The sequence below is a fragment of the Culex quinquefasciatus genome, chromosome 3 (genome assembly GCF_015732765.1).
Source record: "Culex quinquefasciatus strain JHB chromosome 3, VPISU_Cqui_1.0_pri_paternal, whole genome shotgun sequence".
Taxonomy (NCBI): domain Eukaryota; kingdom Metazoa; phylum Arthropoda; class Insecta; order Diptera; family Culicidae; genus Culex; species Culex quinquefasciatus.
The window spans coordinates 131,628,103-131,647,908 of NC_051863.1; the positions used below are offsets into that span (position 1 = coordinate 131,628,103).

At 38.1% G+C, this 19,806-nt stretch overlaps 2 protein-coding genes across 8 annotated transcripts in view; both read left to right on the forward strand.

Annotated features, from left to right (window-relative positions):
• The window catches only part of LOC6039565, a 98,075-nt gene extending 95,160 nt beyond the window's left edge, over positions 1–2,915 (forward strand). For all 7 annotated transcript variants that reach the window (XM_038264936.1, XM_038264941.1, XM_038264942.1 and 4 more), the window contains one exon: positions 1,684–2,915. In XM_038264936.1, the coding sequence (XP_038120864.1) occupies positions 1,684–1,962 (279 nt within the window). In that variant the 3' untranslated portion in view covers positions 1,963–2,915. The remainder of the gene's footprint in view (positions 1–1,683) is intronic.
• A 10,342-nt stretch (positions 2,916–13,257) lies between these two features.
• On the forward strand, positions 13,258–16,055 carry LOC119769250. The gene is made up of 4 exons (XM_038261185.1): positions 13,258–14,380; positions 14,425–14,676; positions 14,729–15,593; positions 15,653–16,055. Exons 1-4 carry the CDS (start codon positions 13,258–13,260, stop codon positions 16,053–16,055), a joined length of 2,643 nt encoding a protein of 880 aa, XP_038117113.1.
• Positions 16,056–19,806: the final 3,751 nt, after the last annotated feature.

The window sequence follows — 19,806 nt, forward strand, 5'->3', positions numbered from 1 at the left end:
CTACCTCCTAACGCTGCGGGTTTTGTTAAATAGTTACCTGATGTCTCGGAATTTGCAAAATAGTTCTAGCCGTCAAAATGCTTATGCGCCCTTTTCAAATGTTGCTCCAGGAGTTATGAATTTTTGAATCAATACTGATTTTTTCGAAAAATCGAAATATTGGTCGCAAAATTTTTTCAACTTCATTTTTCAATGTAAAATCGTATTTGAAATCAAAAAAAGCTTTAATGAAATTTTGAAAAAGTGCACCGTTTTCTAGTTATAGCCAGTTTTAGGTAACTAAAAAAAGTCGCAGCTGTTCATTTTTTAAGATCAGTGCCCATGTTTGCCCACTTTAAAAAAATATTTTTGAAAAGCTGAGAAATTCTCTATATTTTGCTTTTTTGAACTTTGTTGATACGACCCTTAGTTGCTGAGAAATTGCCATGAAAAGGTTTAAAAACATGAAAATTGATGTTTTCTAAGTCTCACCCAAACAACCCACCATTTTCTAATGTCGATATCTCAGCAACTAATGGCCCGATTTCCGATGTTAAAATATAAAACATTCGTGAAATTTTCCGATCTTTTCGAAAGCAGTATTTTGAAAAATTTTAAATCAAGATTAGCATTTCAAAAGGGCGTAATATTGAATGTTTGGCCCTTTTGAAATGTTTGTCTTGATTTATTTTTTTTGAAAATATTGTTTTCAAAAAGATTGAAAAATTTCACGAATGTTTTATATTTTAACATCGGAAATCGGGCCATTAGCTGCTGAGATATCGACATTAGAAAATAGTGGGTTGTTTGGGTGAGGCTTAGAAAACATCAATTTTCATGTTTTTAAACCTTTTCATGGCAATTTCTTAGCAACTAAGGGTCGTATCAACAAAGTTCAAAAAAGCAAAATATAGAGAATTTCTCAGCTTTTAAAAAATATTGTTTTCAAAAGTGGGCAAACATGGGCACTAAATTTCAGAAAATGAATAACTGCGACTATTTTGAAAAAAGTTACTTAAAATGGCTATATCTTGAAAACGGTGCACTTATCAAAATTTCACTAAAGTACTTTTTGATTGTAAATTTGATTTTACATCGAAAAATGAAGTTGAAAATTTTTACGACCAATACTTCGATTTTCTGAAAAAAAATCTGTATTGATTCAAAAAAATCATAACTCGGTCAAAGATTTATTGCCCATTCTGGAAATTTTTGAAAAGTTGGCATTTGATGTCCTCTAAAAAATATCAAAAAATAAAAAAAAAAAATTAGTGACAAAAAGTGAAATTGAAAATCACCATTATTTTCTACCGTGTATCATTTTTTTCAGTGTAGTCCATATCCATACCTACAACTTTGCCGAAGACACCAAATCGTTAAAAAATCCTTCAAAAGCTACAGATTTTTGAATTTTCGCATATCATTTTTGTATGGACAGCTGCCAAATTTGTATGGAAAATTATATGACGAACTAATGATGCAAAATGGCTTCTTTGGGCATACCGACGGCACGAAAAAAGTTTCAGCCGGATTAAAAAACAAAAAAAAAACAAATCGAATGACTGAAATCTCAGTGAATTGCTCCCTTGGATTTTTCAGATTTTTTTCAAACGATCTATTTCAGTATTATCGAACAATGGTCCTTGTCATCCCGATCCTGTCTGCAACATAATCACCTTCACCTTCTTTTTTCCCGTCCACCAGGTCTGCCAGTGGCTGCTCGGCATCGGCCTCGAGCACCACATTCCGGCCTTTGTGAAGCATGCCGTCGAGGGCGGGGCGCTGCTCCAGCTGGACAAGCCGGACTTTAAGATCCTGAACGTGGGCGGTGAAGACAAGAAGCACCTGAAGCGCAACATCAAGGAGCTGCGACGGCTCAACGAGAAGGAGCGCAAACAGAACGAAAAGGACCGCCGCGAGCGGGAAAAGCTGATCAAGAAGGCGGAAAAGAAAGCGGAAAAGGATCAGAAGAAGAAGAAGTAAGGTGGGTTGGGGGGATCCCCTTTTTAGACGTGCATTTATCTCAGTAATGATAAAGGAAAATGAGAAAAAGAAGACGAAGGAGGGAGAACAAAACACATTTACAAACTTACTCTAAAATACTGCTCCATATATGAAATGCTGTGGACGAGAGGCACATAGAAGATCCTTTCTTTTTTATAAGAATAGACTCAGCAACAGGTAACAAATTTGTAGAAATAGACGCTTAGCTGATTGGGTCTCTTTTGTTTGATATTTTCGTTTTTCTGTTTATTTTTTCGTTTTGAGCATCTTTATTTTGTACCATATTTGTTTGTTAGATAGTTTGTAGTGAATAGGGAACGTTTATTTATACAAAAATACAAATTGTAGACGAAAAAATAACAATAATTAGTTAATAGCAGTTTGTTTACGTAAGTTACAACTCCTAGTTAAGGTTAGGTGCGCGTGTCGCGATTCGGTTGCTTTTTTCCTTTCACTCAATTTGTTTGTAAACCAAAATTATTTATTGACATGCAACAAAGCACGATTCATACGAGAAATAAAACAAAGCAAAAAATACATAAAGAAAGCCATTCGTCACTTTTGATATAGTCTAGTAGAAGGAAAAATAAACAAGTAGATTTAATACGTAGTCAAACTAAGAAAAGTGATGCGACTCGCGTTGTTACAAAAAAAAAGAGAAATAAGCATCACAGCATCACTCGTAGCTATGTTTTTCGTTTCAATCAATTCTTTCACAATCGAGTGTACTTTTGAATAGTTTCGCAAAACTCCCCACTTTGGTGTCAAACAATGCAGAAAAGTGAGTGCAGTTAAAACGAAGAGACTAAAACGAGAGACGAGCTAGCAAGCGAGACTGGGAAGAGAAGTGGAGAAGCAGCACGTAACAAGAGTACTGTATTTATTATTTATGATACGGAAAAGATAAACACACACTCTAGCTATTAGGATAACAAAAAAGCATGGGAAGAAAACAAAATCAAAGAAACCAAACTGTTTGAAGGAAAGTAAAACATACAAACCAATAAAAATGCAAAAAATGAAATAAAGGTGAAACGTTATTTTATAAACTTTTGTTGCTTTTTTATTTGTTATCCGCCATGATTTCCCTTTTCTTTTTAATCATAAGTTATTTTTTAAGAAAAAGAAAACCAGGGTGGCCACTCGCATCCATACTATCTCTAAATTTCAAGTCCACAGAATATATTTTTGGCAAAACTACTTATAACTATTCAAAAATGAGAATTTGACTGATTTTTTTTAATAGGCTTGCAGCTTTTGCATTTCTGCAAAAAATCTGTTTTTTTTTTATAATTCTCATTCGGTCAAAGCTTTGCGAGAACTTTTCTCGTGACCATATTATATAGCTAACCGTACAAAAAATGTATCTAAAAATCTGTTTCTAGAAAAACGTTTTTTTTTTGTAATCGTGTATTCGCAAAGTAATAGGTATTGTTCAAAAGAATTTAGGATTTTTTTTTTAAACATTACCTTTTTAACTTTTTGTATTGCTCAAAATAATTATTTTTGATAAGGCCGTTGCAAATATTTTTCAAAGTTTATGTCGCCCCCCCCTTCAAAATCGATCTGAAAAATCAGTGAGAAAAAAATATTTTTTCAGAAAACTTCAAAATTTTCATGAAAATAGAGGTTTAATCAACTGATTGGAATGGGTCGTCAAAAGTCAAACGTCAAAAGACTTGGCGCGTTTGTTTTTTTTACGTGCGCTTGCTAATTATTTACATGTTTCGGGATTATTTTCAAGTGAGTGACTAAGTAACGGTCAAAAGAACATGTTGCCGGTAGTTGGAAGCAATTTTATATCTTAAGCGCATGGAAATCGTTAGCGCAAGTGAAAAGATATTGATGGCGACTTTCGTTAAGCAGTTAACCTCTGATCTTGCGTGTGGATGTGTGTGCCACCAAAATGATGAGAAATGGTCTCGCAAAATAGAAATTATGATCAAAAGTGCATTAAATTTGATCTTTTGGCCAGTAAGTGGCATACATTTGCGTGCTTACTCGAGGCGGTGCTGTTGCTGGTAAGTTTACAGCCTAAATAGTATTTTTGGAGCTTTAATCGAGCATCAAACTCTCCATATGACGAAGATAGGTGTTTGATTAGAAAGGGTATATTTCCCCTAAATGCTACTTTTCGTGAGTGTTCGCTCAAAATTTCATCAATTTTGGCAGCACGAAGCAGACCCAAACGAGCGTTGGAAGAAAAAAAGAACTAAGCTGAAAATAGAAAAATGGGCGTGGCCCAATGCACTCGACTGATTAGAATGCGTTTTTGAAATATTTTTTTAAAATGCTTGTAAAAGGAATAGCATAACTTTTAATAAAAGTGAAAATAAACAGAAATGTTTACAAAAAGTTGCTCTACTCGTTGGTGTACTTGGTTTTACTGAATTTCAAGGAACACTCCAGATTATCCAGCATGATTCAAGCAAGACCGCTTATTATGCTTAAAATGGGTTTATTTCCCCTAGATATTTTGGAAACTTATGATGGCAAAACAACTGGACAGGTGTATAATGCATTTTAAAACACTTTTCTCATTAAAATGTTGAAACCATGGCCCGTAATTTCATTTTTTTTACTTTTTTATTTTTTTGCCACCCCCTCCCCCCCCCTTGACTTTAGTCAGAGTCGAGGGACATAAACTTCAAAAAATATTTGCAACGGCCTAATATATCATTGGATACATTTTAGATGACAAAATGTTATCGTTTGGCTGACTGTCAGAATTGTTTTTTCAGTGCTGCCAATTCTTATATCAAATTTGACAGAAGTTCAAAAAATGAACGGTTTGACCAATGACTGAAAAAAGTAACCTGTTTCACTTGTTGAAGTCACGCCCAACCAAAAAGTTTTATTTTAAAGATTGAGACTCAATCTATGATTTTGCTTCAAGAGCATTGAAGATTAGACTAACTATTGCTAAGATAAAGCCCCTGAGATTAAAAAAAAACAGAAAAATTCAAATAAGAAAGTATCAGAAACTAGGACAATATTTTTTAAATTTTAAAATCGAAAATGACATTTTTGCAATTCCGTCTTGTAACTACTCCTTTTTACTTGTCATTTTTTGAACGACGAAACAGCCTACTTTTCTCTACGAATAAAAACAGAATCAAAAATTAAAAATTACTTTTTGATGCACTAGCTGATAAGTTATAAAACTGGATTTCCTTCCGATTACTAGAACAAAGTAGGGCAGCGATTCTCAACCTTCTTCTAGGCTGGTACCCCCTACCATGTAAATCAAGTAGGCCCGAGAATCGCTGAAGTAGGGGAACAGCATATAATTAAATCGTGCCTCTAATGTTTCCATATCAGTGTTGTGATCTAGACCAAGTTTAGATCGGATAAATAACACCCAATACCAAACTTCGATGGTTTCCAACTCTCTTTATTCTCCGACCGTCCGCTCCTCGCGTACCACTCACAACGTCTACACGCTAAACCCCGTGTACCCATCTTCATACTATTATTTACACGGTAGATCTCTACATTCCTCCCTTTCTACAAAATAGAATTTAAATTACAATACAAATTTTGAATTACAAAGAACGTTAATAGCCAATATTGAAGCTGTCAAGACTATCCAGACTTATTGCTCTTACTATGATAAATTAGTACTAGTACTTGAAAGCGACATCTATATCTCAAAACAGGCAGCTCAACCGCAGCTAACATCTAGAACAAGATACCGGCCACTCCGTACCCTTAATTATGTTCCAGTTAATTCAAACTCCCAGGTCATCCGGTGATCCTTTACCTCTATTGCTAGCGTGCCTGAAAAAGAGAATCTTTTATATTTCCATGTATTTAACCTAACTCATTGTACTTCTCTTTTGTCTTCACTGAAGAATTGAAGAATCTATTTTGTCTTCCTCGTTGGTCACAGATGTGCTTCAGTGATCCAGTTGGATCACTGGATCACGGAAAACCTTCAGTAACTATGTTTATCCTCTCGTCTCCTCCTTTTTCTATGGAGAAGAAATTAAACTTAACCAATTTCAAAAGTACAACCTTCTTGAAAGTTCTCTCTAAGTTAATCTCAACGTATCAGTTGTTCAATTTCTAAAAAACTATACGTATTTCTCGTATAAACCTTTTTTTTCAAAGATCACAGTGTTCTCTACAAAACTGTTAATACATCAATGCTGACATACCTCTCTTCCATAACTATACAAAATAAAATACTATATTTAGTTGTTCTTCTAAATTAAACAGACATGGATCATGCGGCACCTATCACAATTCAATGTTCAAACAATCAACATTGGTTTAACAATTTCCGATGATTAAATTTAACCCTCGTTGAACATGACATAGTATATATTTCTAAACTTAACCAATAAATTTCTTAACTGCAGCACGTATTTCAGAAACATGCACCATGACACTATTTCATCCTGCAATTTATCGAGATCTACTAAACCGTACAACCCTCTTTTAACCCAATTTGTTTAACAGTAACTCTGTACTACACTTTCTCCTAACACACTACTTGATACATTATCCTCTTGATGGACTCTTGATGTACCCTCCACAGTTTTCCAATTACTTTTGTTGATTATTACGAAAATATTTCCACCGAACACCTCACGGTGTTGGGCAAACGTATAATTTTTCCAACGGTCTAAATCCGATAACATGTGCACCAACAAATACCTCAAGGTGTTGGACAAATATATTATTTTCCTCAAAACGGTAGAACCATTTAGTTTTGAGCAGTTGAGCAGTGAGCGTGAAGTTTTTCACGGTGTCTAACGAATATATCATTTATCCTTACGGTGTAAAACCGAAAATATGTCATCCGAAAAACCTCACGTTGATGGGCAAATATAACTCTTCTCAAAGTGTAACCCCTTTTGGTTTCGCGCACCGAGAAACCTATAATTTTATCTCAAAGTGTAAAACCCTTTTTTTTTTTTTGGGCACCGAAAAACCTCACGGTGTCTGAGTAATATATATAATTTTTTTTACTCATGGTGTAAAACCAAAATCATGTATACCGACAACTTCACGATGTAGGACAGATATATCATTTTTCTCAAATCGTAAAATCTTTTAGTTCTGAGCACCGAAAAACCTCACGGTGTTGGACAAACATATTTTTTTCAATGTGTAAAACCTTTTGGTCTTGGGTGCCGAAAACCCTCAGGGCGTCTGACAAATATATATTTTTCTCACGTTGTAAAACCGAAAATATGTGAACCGAAAACTCTCACAGTGATGGGAATATATACTTATTCTCAAAGAGTAAAACCATTTTGATTTTGAGCACCGAAAAACCTCACGGTGTCTGACAAATATATCACTTTTTCCTCGCGGTGTAAAACCAAAAATATGTCCACCGAAAAACCTCACGGTATTGGACAAATATATAATTTTCCTCAAAATGTAAAATCTTTTAGTTTTGAGCATCGAAAAACCTCACAGTGTCTGACAAATATATATTTTTTCTCACGGTGTAAAACCGAAAATATGTGCACCGAAAAACCTCACGGTGTCTGACAAATATACGTTTTTCCTCATGGTGTAAAACCGAAAATATTTGCACCGAAAAACCTCACGGTGTCTGACAAATATATATATACTTTTTCTCACGGTGTAATACCGAAAATATCTGCACCGAAAAACCTCACGGTGTCTGACAAATATATCACTTTTTCCTCACGGTGTAAAACCGAAAATATCTGCACCGAAAAACCTCACGGTGTCTGACAAATATATCACTTTTTCCTCACGGTGTAAAACCGAAAATATCTGCACCGAAAAACCTCACGGTGTCTGATAAAATATATGTTTTTTCCTCACGGTGTAAAACCGGAAATATCTGCACCGAAAAACCTCACGGTGTCTGACAAATATATCACTTTTTCCTCACGGTGTAAAACCGAAAATATCTGCACCGAAAAACCTCACGGTGTCTGACAAATAAATGTTTTTTTCCTCACGGTGTAAAACCGAAAATATCTGCACCGAAAAACCTCACGGTGTCTGACAAATAAATGTTTTTTTCCTCACGGTGTAAAACCGAAAATATCTGCACCGAAAAACCTCACGGTGTCTGACAAAATATATGTTTTTTCCTCACGGTGTAAAACCGAAAATATCTGCACCGAAAAACCTCACGGTGTCCGACAAATATATATATATTTTTTTCTCACGGTGTAATACCGAAAATATCTGCACCGAAAAACCTCACGGTGTCTGACAAACATATTACTTTTTCCTCACGGTGTAAACCTGAAAATATGTGCACCGAAAAACCTCACGGTGTCTGACAAATAAATGTTTTTTTCCTCACGGTGTAAAACCAAAAATATCATGAGTATATTTTCAAAACTACCTACATGCTATGGTTTCTCATGCAGATAGGACCTAATGGAAATTTAATAAAGATATAATTAACCGCTCAGGTTACAATTCAATTCAAAATGTCCAGAGTGAACTCTACCTAATATTGAACGAAACTAGTACAGCGGATAATGCTTGTATTATTTTTATAATCACTTGAAAAGCTAATCAACAACTCCAGTGAGCCCACACATTTGTTTGTACATGTCAATCATTGAGAAGAACCGAATCTACTTAATTGTTACCGTAGTCTCCCCCTTCACTTAAAAGAGAATAAGAAACTTACGCTTGAGACACCCATGGCCCCTCGTTTCTGAACAGGACCGTAACATACCATCAGCACCACTTATCTTACGTTTCAACGCTCTACCCCAAAAAGAAATCACTAACAAATCTCAAATTTGAAACTACTCCAAATTCTTTAACAAACCACATTTTCTCCGAGATGAAATTCTCCTAAAAGTCACTTGCACATCCGTGCACATCCCCCTTTCACAACAAAAATATTTGAATACCACTTCATAGCTTTTTAGAATTGCCTGTTTCACAATAATATTCTATGCAATTTTGAGTATCTAGACTAAAATGTATCTGAAATTGAGTAAGACTGGCAAAGCGTGTACTTTCCATCAATGACAGCTCCAGGATTGCTGATTAAACCGGGCCCTCGAGATAGCGAAACAAAACATTAAACATGCTCAAATTCACTCTTAGTTCTAATAAATATTATACTTAACTTTCACCTCGTCGCCAAATGTTGTGATCTAGACCAAGTTTAGATCGGATAAATAACACCCAATACCAAACTTCGATGGTTTCCAACTCTCTTTATTCTCCGACCGTCCGCTCCTCGCGTACCACTCACAACGTCTACACGCTAAACCCCGTGTACCCATCTTCATACTATTATTTACACGGTAGATCTCTACAATCAGCACTTTGACGTTCAGTTACAACTCATAAAAAGCGTTTACAACTAAAATCGAGTGAAATTTTTAAAATTTACTCTAGATTTGATGAAAAAATGGCAGCATTGCACAAATGAATGTTGACCATCTAGTGTTAAGGAACAGAAGATGGCATTTTTGATAATATAATAATTCCAAAGATCAAACATTGCTAAAAATGGTATTTAACGAATTTTTTTTATTGTTTTAAAAAGAGATATAAAAAACGGTTTTTCCAGAACTTTTCTCTTCAATACCTACAACTTTACCGAAGACACCAAATCGATCACAAAACCGTTCCCGAAATAGGTACTTCGAATAATTTGATATCATTTTTGTATGGACAGCTGCAAAAATGGTGTAAAGTTCTATATGGACGAACTTATGATGCGAACTGGCCTCTTCATTGGCCATAGAGAAAGTACTTACGAAGTTACAAATCTTACAAAGTTACAAAATTAATAAGTACTTTCTCTATGTCCAAAGAAAAGAATCCAATTGATATTTTTACTTCTTTATTTTAAATTTTTTTTTGGAAAGGGTAAAAGTCCCCGTTTTACCAATTCTATTTTCAAATAGAGCTGTATGATTGTTTGATAAACATTATTTATATTTTAACATTTTTTTCTAAAAATTTCTACAATTGGTATTTCTGTAAGGCTTGGGCGGATACACTTTTTAATGAAATATTTCCTATAATTTTGTTGTCGGAATCAAAGTCGAATTACACAAACGCTCATTAGAACAATAGGCACATCGTAACAAAACTTGATACAAAACTCGAAACTGAAAACTGTGTAGTGGATCCACCGCCAAGTAACCGTCTCCCCCGTCTACTACAAGCATCCGGTGATAACCCAAAATGAACCAACTAGGAACCAAGCAAATTTCGCACAATGATTTCACCTTTGATATACAGGACGAATTTGTAACGATTTTTCCATTTGTGTTTTCCCAAAGCTCAAACTCAAAACAGTGAAACAAGAAAACAAACAGTCATCGATATACCCCACAGTTTTGCCATCGAGAAGCAAAGAAAAAAATAAAACGACAAATTTGGTCTACTTTTTAAAACACTTTTAACTCGTTTACACTCAAGACAAAATCAAACATTTAGGTAAATTTTACAGCTCAAAAGCTTGTAGTCTTAAACCCTTCTCTACATCTTGTTCTATACGAAAAACTATGAAGTAAAACCCGAATAAAACAAAACATGAATATTGCGTAAAAAATATGAAAATGAAACTATTCAGTATTCACAAGTCCATCCTAAACGCATCTAATAAAGCACACTGTCAGAAAGAGAAGAGGAAAGTAAAGCATCCTTGATGGAAAAACTACATTATGCGAATTTTATTACTATTGTACTAACAAATAAATACTCATCAATAAAAATCGGAAGTATTATTGGGAAACTAAAAGACGAAATCACACACAAAAAAAACACACACATTTAATCGACCTTAATCGTAAAAGAAGAAGAAGCAAACGCAAATAAACCAAAACAGAATAATAAACAAAAACTCACTTTAAAACAACAAAAAGTACATCGTTGATCATTGTTAAGTACTAAGCAAACTACCAACTGGTTATACTACAAACTACAAAACGAAATATAATCCCATTCCGCAGCTCATTAAAAAAAACAACCACAAAAATGAAACATTATATATTCGACGAAAGTGGAGCACACTGAACTAAATAAACGAAATATGACAAGGTGTAGATATATTATACGACAACAACCAACAAAGGTGTGGCTGATAAAAAAAGGAGTTGTTTCGATTTGTTTGAAGAATATCACTGCAAAATCGTTTTTTCTTCTATCTATCCAGATTTTCAGGCGAAGATGGCTTTACGAATGGTGCTCACCCGAAACGTCAAAATCTCGCAGTGGTACCTACAACCATTAGAAAAAAAATTGTAACTGTCATGCCATGGCACACTTTTTTTTGGCCATCTTCGGCTGCCGATCCCGATAATGCTATGAGACGCGGGTTCGATTCCCGCCTTATCCACTGAGCTTCTATCGGATGGTGAAGTAAAACGTCGGTCCCGGTTTCTCCTGTCTCGTCAGAGGCGCTGGAGCAGAAATCCCACGTTAGAGGAAGGCCATGCCCCGGGGGGCGTAGTGCCAATAGTTTCGTTTTCGTTTTGCTTGAATCATCTGATCAAATTTTGGCAAACAAATATGATATCTAATAAAGTATCGCAGCAAAAGGAATTACACTATAGGCTTCAAACTAGATGCGCGTTTTGATTCCATTAGTTTATATAAAAATAATTTTTAATTTCCGGGAGATTTTTAAACAAGGGTGGTTGGAGTTCATTAAACTTTGGAAAACATTTTCACTGGTTAAAGATTTTCAAATACCTCCTTCAAAATATTCTCTTAGAATCTCCTATTTATGCGACGGTTTTTTGAACAAAATTGACTTTTAAATCTGATAGAAATCAAATATTATTCTACAAACTCAATTATTATTTTTTCCAACCACGCATTAATTTATTTTTCTCAGTCCGTTTGGAAAAAATATTAAAATAATCTGACACAAAAATGCAAATCCTCTATCTGGTAGACAGCAAAAAAAAAAATTGAAAAAAAAAATAATAAAAAAACGAAAAGTAACTAATTTTTGTTATAAAAGTACCGTTCTCAAATCATAGCCACTTTGCATTTTGAAAATACTTTTTGAAACAAAAAACAACTATTTTTTTAAAGCTAAGATATGTCCTACAATTTTGAGATACAACTTTCCACATAATTCGAATCGATAAAAGTATTTTTTTGTTAGAGACAACCAATAAGTCTGGAATTTTCAACTGGCGAAACTATTGGTTCGATTTTCAATGTTAAAAATAAAATATTTTGTGAAGTTTGCTGGACATTTCAATAAAAATAATTTAATTATTTTAAATGAAAGCTATTTTTTTAAAAGGTGAAAAGGCATGTGCAGAATTTTCCTAGATTTTCATTTATTACAAATTAAAAAAATGGAAATTGTTTTTATTACATGAAGGAACAAAAACAAACCATCCACTTTAACAACCCACAGTTTTGTTGTGGTTTCTACTGATTTTTTTTTGCATTATTCTGCATAATTCATTATTCTAAAAAAAATAAAAAATAAAAATTTACGAAAATTATAACCAAAAGGTGACTATAACTCCATAACGGTGCATTTTATCAAGAATTCGTTAGAGTACTTTTCGATTTCAAATTTGGATTAGCCTTTAATTTTGTTTTTCACAGTTCCATTGTGAAACTAATCAACTTTTCAGCATTGTTTTGAGTACTGAAAAGTGTTACTGAGTTGGAAAAAACAAGTAAGATGATACTCTTGGACGCTAACACATCATTTTTATCCTCTTTGAAAAACTAATTTAATGTTTTTTTTCAGAATTGCAAAAAACCGTTGCAAAACTCGATTTTTTCAGCACTCGTCGTATTTATTTATCTCGGTAGAGCCTCGTTTGATTTACAACTCTTGGACATTGGGTTAATGTAAAAAAGTAGAACCACTGCTCTCGTAAAATCTGATCAACTACTTAGCAACTGATGCAATCTAAACAACAAGATTTCCTCCCTCCAGCAAATCATCACGATTGATGTTTGTTATTAAACACATTCATCGTGATTTTGATTCGCGTATATACGGTGTTGGTTCGTTATCAATTCGTCAATGAACCACGATTTTTGAGCGGAAACAGCTCGTGACTTGGAAACAAAATTCTATTTTAGTATAATTATTTGGTAAAATAAATTCAATTTGAGAAAACAGTAAATTTATTCAAAAAATTATGACTTTTTATCAGGGGGTGGCTCATAAAAGATGCATCCGATGTGTTCGGATGCATTATAATGCATTTAAACTTGCCATTTTATTGCCTGCCTTTGCTAACCAAACGTCTTTCTCCTTTCCTTGCAGACTAAAATAGTGCCGTTGTACTGACTATCACAATAGCAGCAAGGATGAATGCCGAAGAAAGGGGGCAGATAAAGGAGCGGTTCTGGAAACGTGTCCAGAAGGTGATCGGTCTCGTGCCGCATCGAGTCATGGCCTTGCTGGATATGTTCGACCTGTCAGCATCGCAAGTCATCGCTGAGGCAAGTGTGGAATGGCCGAAACTCATCGAAGATGATGTCAGAAAGAGTGGTGTCGAAATTTTCGATGATGCCGTAAGCCGAGGGCTCACAAGGTCAAAGTACGATGTGTTTGGCCGGCAACAGAACGATCTGGCAACATTCACTGTGCATGCCGCTGAAAAGGTTTCGATCGACAATGTAGGCAAATTGATCCGAAAGTACGGGATACGCCAATTCATCGAGGGCTCACCGGAACTAGCGAGACGGTGCCAAGAAATTGGTACAGACCAAGTAAATCCTATTGCTGACGATTCGAAGAAAATGCTTCTAGAGAAGTTGGCCAACTACTACCGTCAGCACGAGGAATGTGGAGTCGACCCCGACTACTTCGTAGACTTGCCAGTGCTTACCATTTCAAACACCGGGGACCAAGCGACAGTACGTGTTACGTGCGCAGTATGCAAGAAAACACGTCCCATGTGCAAGCGTTCTGGTGGCAATTGGGTTACGAATAATTATTACCAGCATGTTCGTACACATTTACGGGGAGTGGTCCGTAGAAGAGAAGAAGAACTGGCAAGTTCAGAAGAGGACACGGATAGCGATGGAGATGGCGCTCACGGGGATCGCGCTGTTGGTGGTGGCAGTGGAAGCGTTGAGGAAGCTGATGTTGGCGGTGGCAGTAGTGTAGCTTCGAGAAACGATAGCGTTGACGAAGCAGTTGTTGGCGATGGCAGTGGTGGAGCTTCGAGAAGCGGTAGCAATGAGGAAGCTGCAAATGATGGTGACAGTAGTGAAGCTGCTATTGTCGATGGTGAAACTGTTGTTAGCAGTGGCGATGGTGGACCTGCGGAAAGCGGTAACGATGGTACAGCTCCTGTTAGCGCTGGCGGTGATGGAGCTGCTGGTAGCGGTGTATGTCAACCGAGCAGAAAGTCGGTGGCAGACTTGATCAATCAGTATCAATACGCCGGCGAAGGTAGCAGCCGTCACCATCATCACTTGCGGGGTGGGCGTTTTCTGAGGAGTGACAACAAAACGTCGGGAAACTAGAACCACGGGACAGTGCAGCCGAATGTCCTGTGGCAACTTCCAAGGCTTATAACCTGATTAAGCTCTATGAGACCATCGCATTTAAGAGTGCATGCAAGTTACACTACACCGATGAAGAAAAGGACATGTCGTTGTATCGATACATAATGGCTGGGAAGAAGTATCATGAGTTCATGGTTGGGAATGTTCCCGGCATAAGCCGAGCTACCCTTCTAAGGCACATGGACAAACATACAACGGACATTAAAGATGGTAAGAATGTTTGGTTTAATCTTAAACCTTCATTAACTTCCTATTTTTTCAGGGGTGATCGACGCGGCGGGTCTGAAGCGTTACCTGACCGAGAACGGCTATCCGCTGACGGTGATGCTTGCGGAGGATGGGACGAGAGTTACCCCGCGTGCCCAGTACGACGAGCGAACAAACACTTTGACTGGACTAGTAGCTCCGCTTGACCACACGGGACTTCCCAAACGAAACTACTTTGACGCCAGCAATGCGCAGGATATGGCTGACAAGTTGAAAAATTGCCGACTGGCAAGCACTGCATACGTTCAACTAGCAGTACCTCTAGATCCAAATGCGGCCCCGTACGTGCTGTTCTACATGGGTACGGACAACAGCTTTACGTATGCAGATGTACTCAAGCGTTGGCTTCACACCATCGACTTGCTGAAGAAGCATGGCATCACCGTTTTTGGTATAGCTTCAGATGGGGACCCAACTCTCCTGAAGGCAATGCTCAGCATCATGCAATTGGCAGATGTACCGTGTGATGAGCTAGGTGTTAGATTTCTTTGGAAACTTGTTCAGCGCACCTATCTGTACCAAGATATAACGCACACAGTGAACAAACTAGCGCGCAAGTTGTTCAATCGCAAACGAGCGTTAATGATTGGTACATCGGTGGCTAGCGTTACCCACCTCGATGCCCTGTTGGATAAGGTTTCGAAGGACAAACACGGTCTCACGTACGGTGATCTTCACCCGACCGACCTCATGAGCTTTCGACCTACGGAAAAAGTAATGGAGGAAGCCGTTATCAACCTGTTGGAGGAACATGTGCCTGGTAGCGAGGGCACGGTAGTGCTGCTCCGCTACATGAGCGCTATATACCGAGCATATACTGATGTATCGTTGGCGCCGATTGAAGCCATCTCAATGCTCTGGTACAGTTAATCTATGGCACAATTGTTGGGTTTAAATTAAACACCGTTTATTTCCACAGGGAGGCGTTGTTTTTCATGCGGGCGTGGAGGAACTGGACATTGAAGAATAGAACAAGCAGCTTCCAATGTGTGACAGCAAACACGTACGCTTGTCTTGAGATAAATGCTCACAGCCTTGTGCTGGCAGCAAGAGACTGCCGCGATCGTGGCCGACCCGAGGAATTCTTAGTGAGGTGTTTCGGCAGTCAGGACGTCGAGGCGACATTCCGGAATCTTCGATCGATGACGACAATGAACCATACCCAGACGAACCTCACTTTCAAGGAAATCGGCGAAAAGCTGCGGCGAGCTCACATGCTGCATCAAATTCAGCACCGTAACCGTATTAAGTTTCGATTCCTGGTCACACGGGTCCGACCAACGAGTCCGTGCTACCGACACTGCCGACGGATGCTGAAATAAAAGCCGCACTAACCAGTGCTGAGGGGAGGGCATCTGAGGTCTTGGGCAAGCTTGGCCTCTTGCAGGCTGAACAATCTTTCGAGTTTAGTGTACATGCCCTCGGGGACCGGAACTGGGAAGACTTGATCGTTTCCGATAGTGAGTCTGACACGGAGGACCATGAAGACCATGAACCCGGTCAGGAGGTGTATGAAGCTAAGCATCTGTTTTCAAACTTTTCGGGCCAGATCGCGCTGCCTAACAGCACGTCCGATAAGCACATCTACCTGATACGAGATGACCACGGGAAGGTGTTTCACGTTAAGAAGAGTAGTGTAGTGTGGATGCTTACTGCGTCTAAGGTTCAGGAAAAAGCTCGTATGATACGTTACAAACAGCCCATGCCTAACTAGGGCAAGCTAGGTTGATTAGGTTCATAAGTAATACATATTATATCATGTCCGTACTCTTGGAGTGTTCTTTACTATCCATGATGACACTCTGACTATGCAACCACTAAGGTGGTTGAATAGCCAGGAGTGTTATAACCGGGTGTTTGTAGTTGCCTATGTACTGGTCTCTACAAACATCCGGTTTATACTCTTTATACAATGTTGCCCCTAAATGTATGCAACCCATGAAATGCACAAAAGTTTCAAAATTCGTCTAAGTCCCGGAAATGGGAAAGTGTTCATTCCTGTGATGGCACCACTGAGCTGAAGTGAGATGAGTACCCACAGTTGTCTGGGTTGGGTTAGTTTGAGGCGAGTTTCGCCTACATGGGAAAAAAGTTCACCTAAATTGGCAAAATTTGCCTAAGTCTGGCATATGAAAAAGGTTGACATGGTAGGCAACCTCGGGTGCGCATCCGTACACTTCGAAGGAATGTACCGTCCTAGGAGTGGGAACATCGTGTGCGCAAACCCGCGTACACTCCATATACATGGACTGGTGTACGCCGACAGTGTTGGTGGCAGCATGTAGCGTCGCTTGCGCTCGACCTTGCCAGCGTACGCCCCATATACTTTATCCGATGTACGCTCATGAGCTTTGGTCAAAAATGAAGAAGAAGAAAAAAAAGAAAAAGAAGAAGAGAAAAAAAGAAAAAGAAGAAGAAAAAAAAGAAAGAAGAAGAAATGAAAAAAACGGGTTAAAAAAAATATTTGCATGACGAGTCGGGGTCACCATATACGCTTACTATTCCAGATGCAATTCCACACGGACAGGGACCCTGGGGTCGGGAAGTGCGAGATCGTCGACCCATGTAGTAGCGCACGCGTGTATGGTGGCCCCGTCTACGGGCACGGAAGAGGTCCCGCAGAGCATGCCTACCTTCGGGGGAAGCAATCTTTACCGGTTCCGGGAGTGGCCAGGACGTGACCAAACTCCAGGCTGGGGGGTACGGGGACTTTCGTTAAACACCGATGCATACGTCCGCGGACATGATGTCCCGATTTGCCCCGACTTGTGATGCAGGCGGTTGGAGATCATTTTTATTGCATACAAATTTTAAGTCGTCTTTTGGGGAACGCTCTGCTTTCTCGTACCGTAAACCGGGGTGACTTTGATAGGATTTCAATTTGTTTTTGGAATATTTTCCAACAGGTAAGGTTTTTCTCAAGATTATTATTTTTAAAACATGTACTGGGGTAGGACACACAAAGTCCATGCAATATTTTTGAAAAAAGTTTGTTCAATAGTGTTTAGAAAAATAGTTACGTTAAAAATTCTTAGTTTTAATTCCGGGGTGACTTTGATAGTCATAGTTTTTCTTGTTAAAATCATATTTAAGATGTTCAAACTTTATTTGTACGTTAAATGTACCATCACTAAAGTAGCTGATAAGTTTTTAAGAAAAAAAAAATCAATGTCTTTATTTAGTTAACTAAGTTTATAAGCTTTTTAACAAAATACATACAAATTTCAGGTAAAATTGTTAAATAAGTCGGAATTTTGCCTGAAATTTGTTAAAACTAGTTTTGTTTATAAAATTATTGATTTATATTGCATTTTATACTGAATTCGAAGCATGAATCACAAGTTTACACATTTTACATGAAATTTGTTCAACTGAAATTGCCTATTCATTTGGAGATATTTTTAATTGTGTTTCAAAAACACAGATTATTTATTATTTACAAACTTATTTAACCTTCTCCTAGTGAAAAATTGTCCAAAGAATCCGAAAATGCATTCAGTTTTCCGATTAACAATCATGTTCATTGAGAAAATCATGACACTTTGAGAAGTTTAAAATAATGACTTTCATCAACATTTTCTTAACTATAGTTAACTAACTTTTTAAACTTTTCAAAATTTTATGTAAAATTCTTCTTGAGGTACTTTGAACACTTCTCTACCACGGTCAGTATGTTTCTAAACCATTCCTTACGTATTTTAATTGTACTCTTCATTTTGCGGAAAAATCGCAAACCTATCAAAGTCACCCCGGCTATCAAAGTCACCCCGTTTTACGGTACCTATGGGGAGTCAAGTTTGGTAATGGAGGCCCTTCATGAGCGTATATGAAAACTCCATCATTGAACCGGGATCGTCATACGCGGTTTTACGGGAGGTGCGCACTCGAAGATACATACACGTATCTACCACCGAAAGCGCGAGCCAACCGTAGACCGGTGCCCCCGTATGAGCGCAGGCCCGCAGAGAGGACCCGACGAAGGTGGGCGAGAGAAGATAGGGACGGAGACGGAGAGAGGAATCGGATACGGGTTCGGCTGTTCGGCGGAGCTCACGAAAGTGTACGAACGCCCGAACAGAGAGGTGAGGTGTGGTGTGAGCGTGACCGTGTTGTTAACATGGACGTCATACGTGGTTCTACGGAGCGGTGCGCACTCGGAGATGTGTCGGAGATGTATCTACCACCAAGAGCGCGCGCCCATCCCAGACCGGTGCTCTCGTATGAGCGTACGTCCACTGAGACTACCTGACTGTAGAGGGTACGGACACGACGGGAAAAGGAATCGGAGAGAGGTACGGCTGTTCGGCGGGAGCGCACGAGAGAGTGTACGCGAACGCCCGAACAGAGAGGTGAGGTGAGGTGTGAGCGAGACCGTGTTGTTAACATGGACGTAATAGGTCAGTCAGCGATCGTATCGTGTATTACGTGTGACTAGTGTTCTAGTACGAACGAATGGGAACCTATTTGGGAACCTCCAGTACGAGGGTATCGAACCGTGGCTTTGAATGAGGTGCAATGCATTGGGATGACATTTGACTACATTTGGTTGACATTCGGGTGGCATCCGATGTGGTGAGACACCCTTGCTTTTTATAAATATTCAGAGCAAATGAAAATCAAATATAAACATGTCTACTGATTATGCCAGACAAACAATTTCATCAAGATTGAACTAAAAATATTGTTCTAATCCAAACTTTACAAAAACAACACACTCACGTCTCGTGATTCAAGACCGTTTATTCCCTATGGATTTTAAAAGGACTTGGACCAAGAAACTCTGACGTCGGCTTGTGGTGCTATCACGTCACTATTCAGAATGGACCGTCTTTCAAAACCTCGTGGCTCGTTCCAATCCAGCATGTGTTTACTCTCTTTTTCTTCAGTATAATCTGATCACGCCAATCCCCTCTGAAACTACGGAAAAACAAAAATATTATACTAAGAAGACACTCCCTGTGTACGGTGATAGTGGTGCTGCTAAGAGTATAGTGCAGCAAAATAAGGAGGAGGAAAAAAAACTATCAATTATAAATATAACCGGCGATCTTGACACACGAACCAATCAATAGT

Excerpts from the sequence above, each read along its gene's own strand:
- LOC119769250 (XM_038261185.1), top strand. The coding sequence starts at position 13,258 with ATGAATGCCGAAGAAAGGGGGCAGATAAAGGAGCGGTTCTGGAAACGT. Across the intron at positions 14,381-14,424 it reads TCACCATCATCACTTGCGGG|AACCACGGGACAGTGCAGCC; the intron begins GTGGGCGTTTTC and ends TCGGGAAACTAG. Across the intron at positions 14,677-14,728 it reads TACAACGGACATTAAAGATG|GGGTGATCGACGCGGCGGGT; the intron begins GTAAGAATGTTT and ends CTATTTTTTCAG.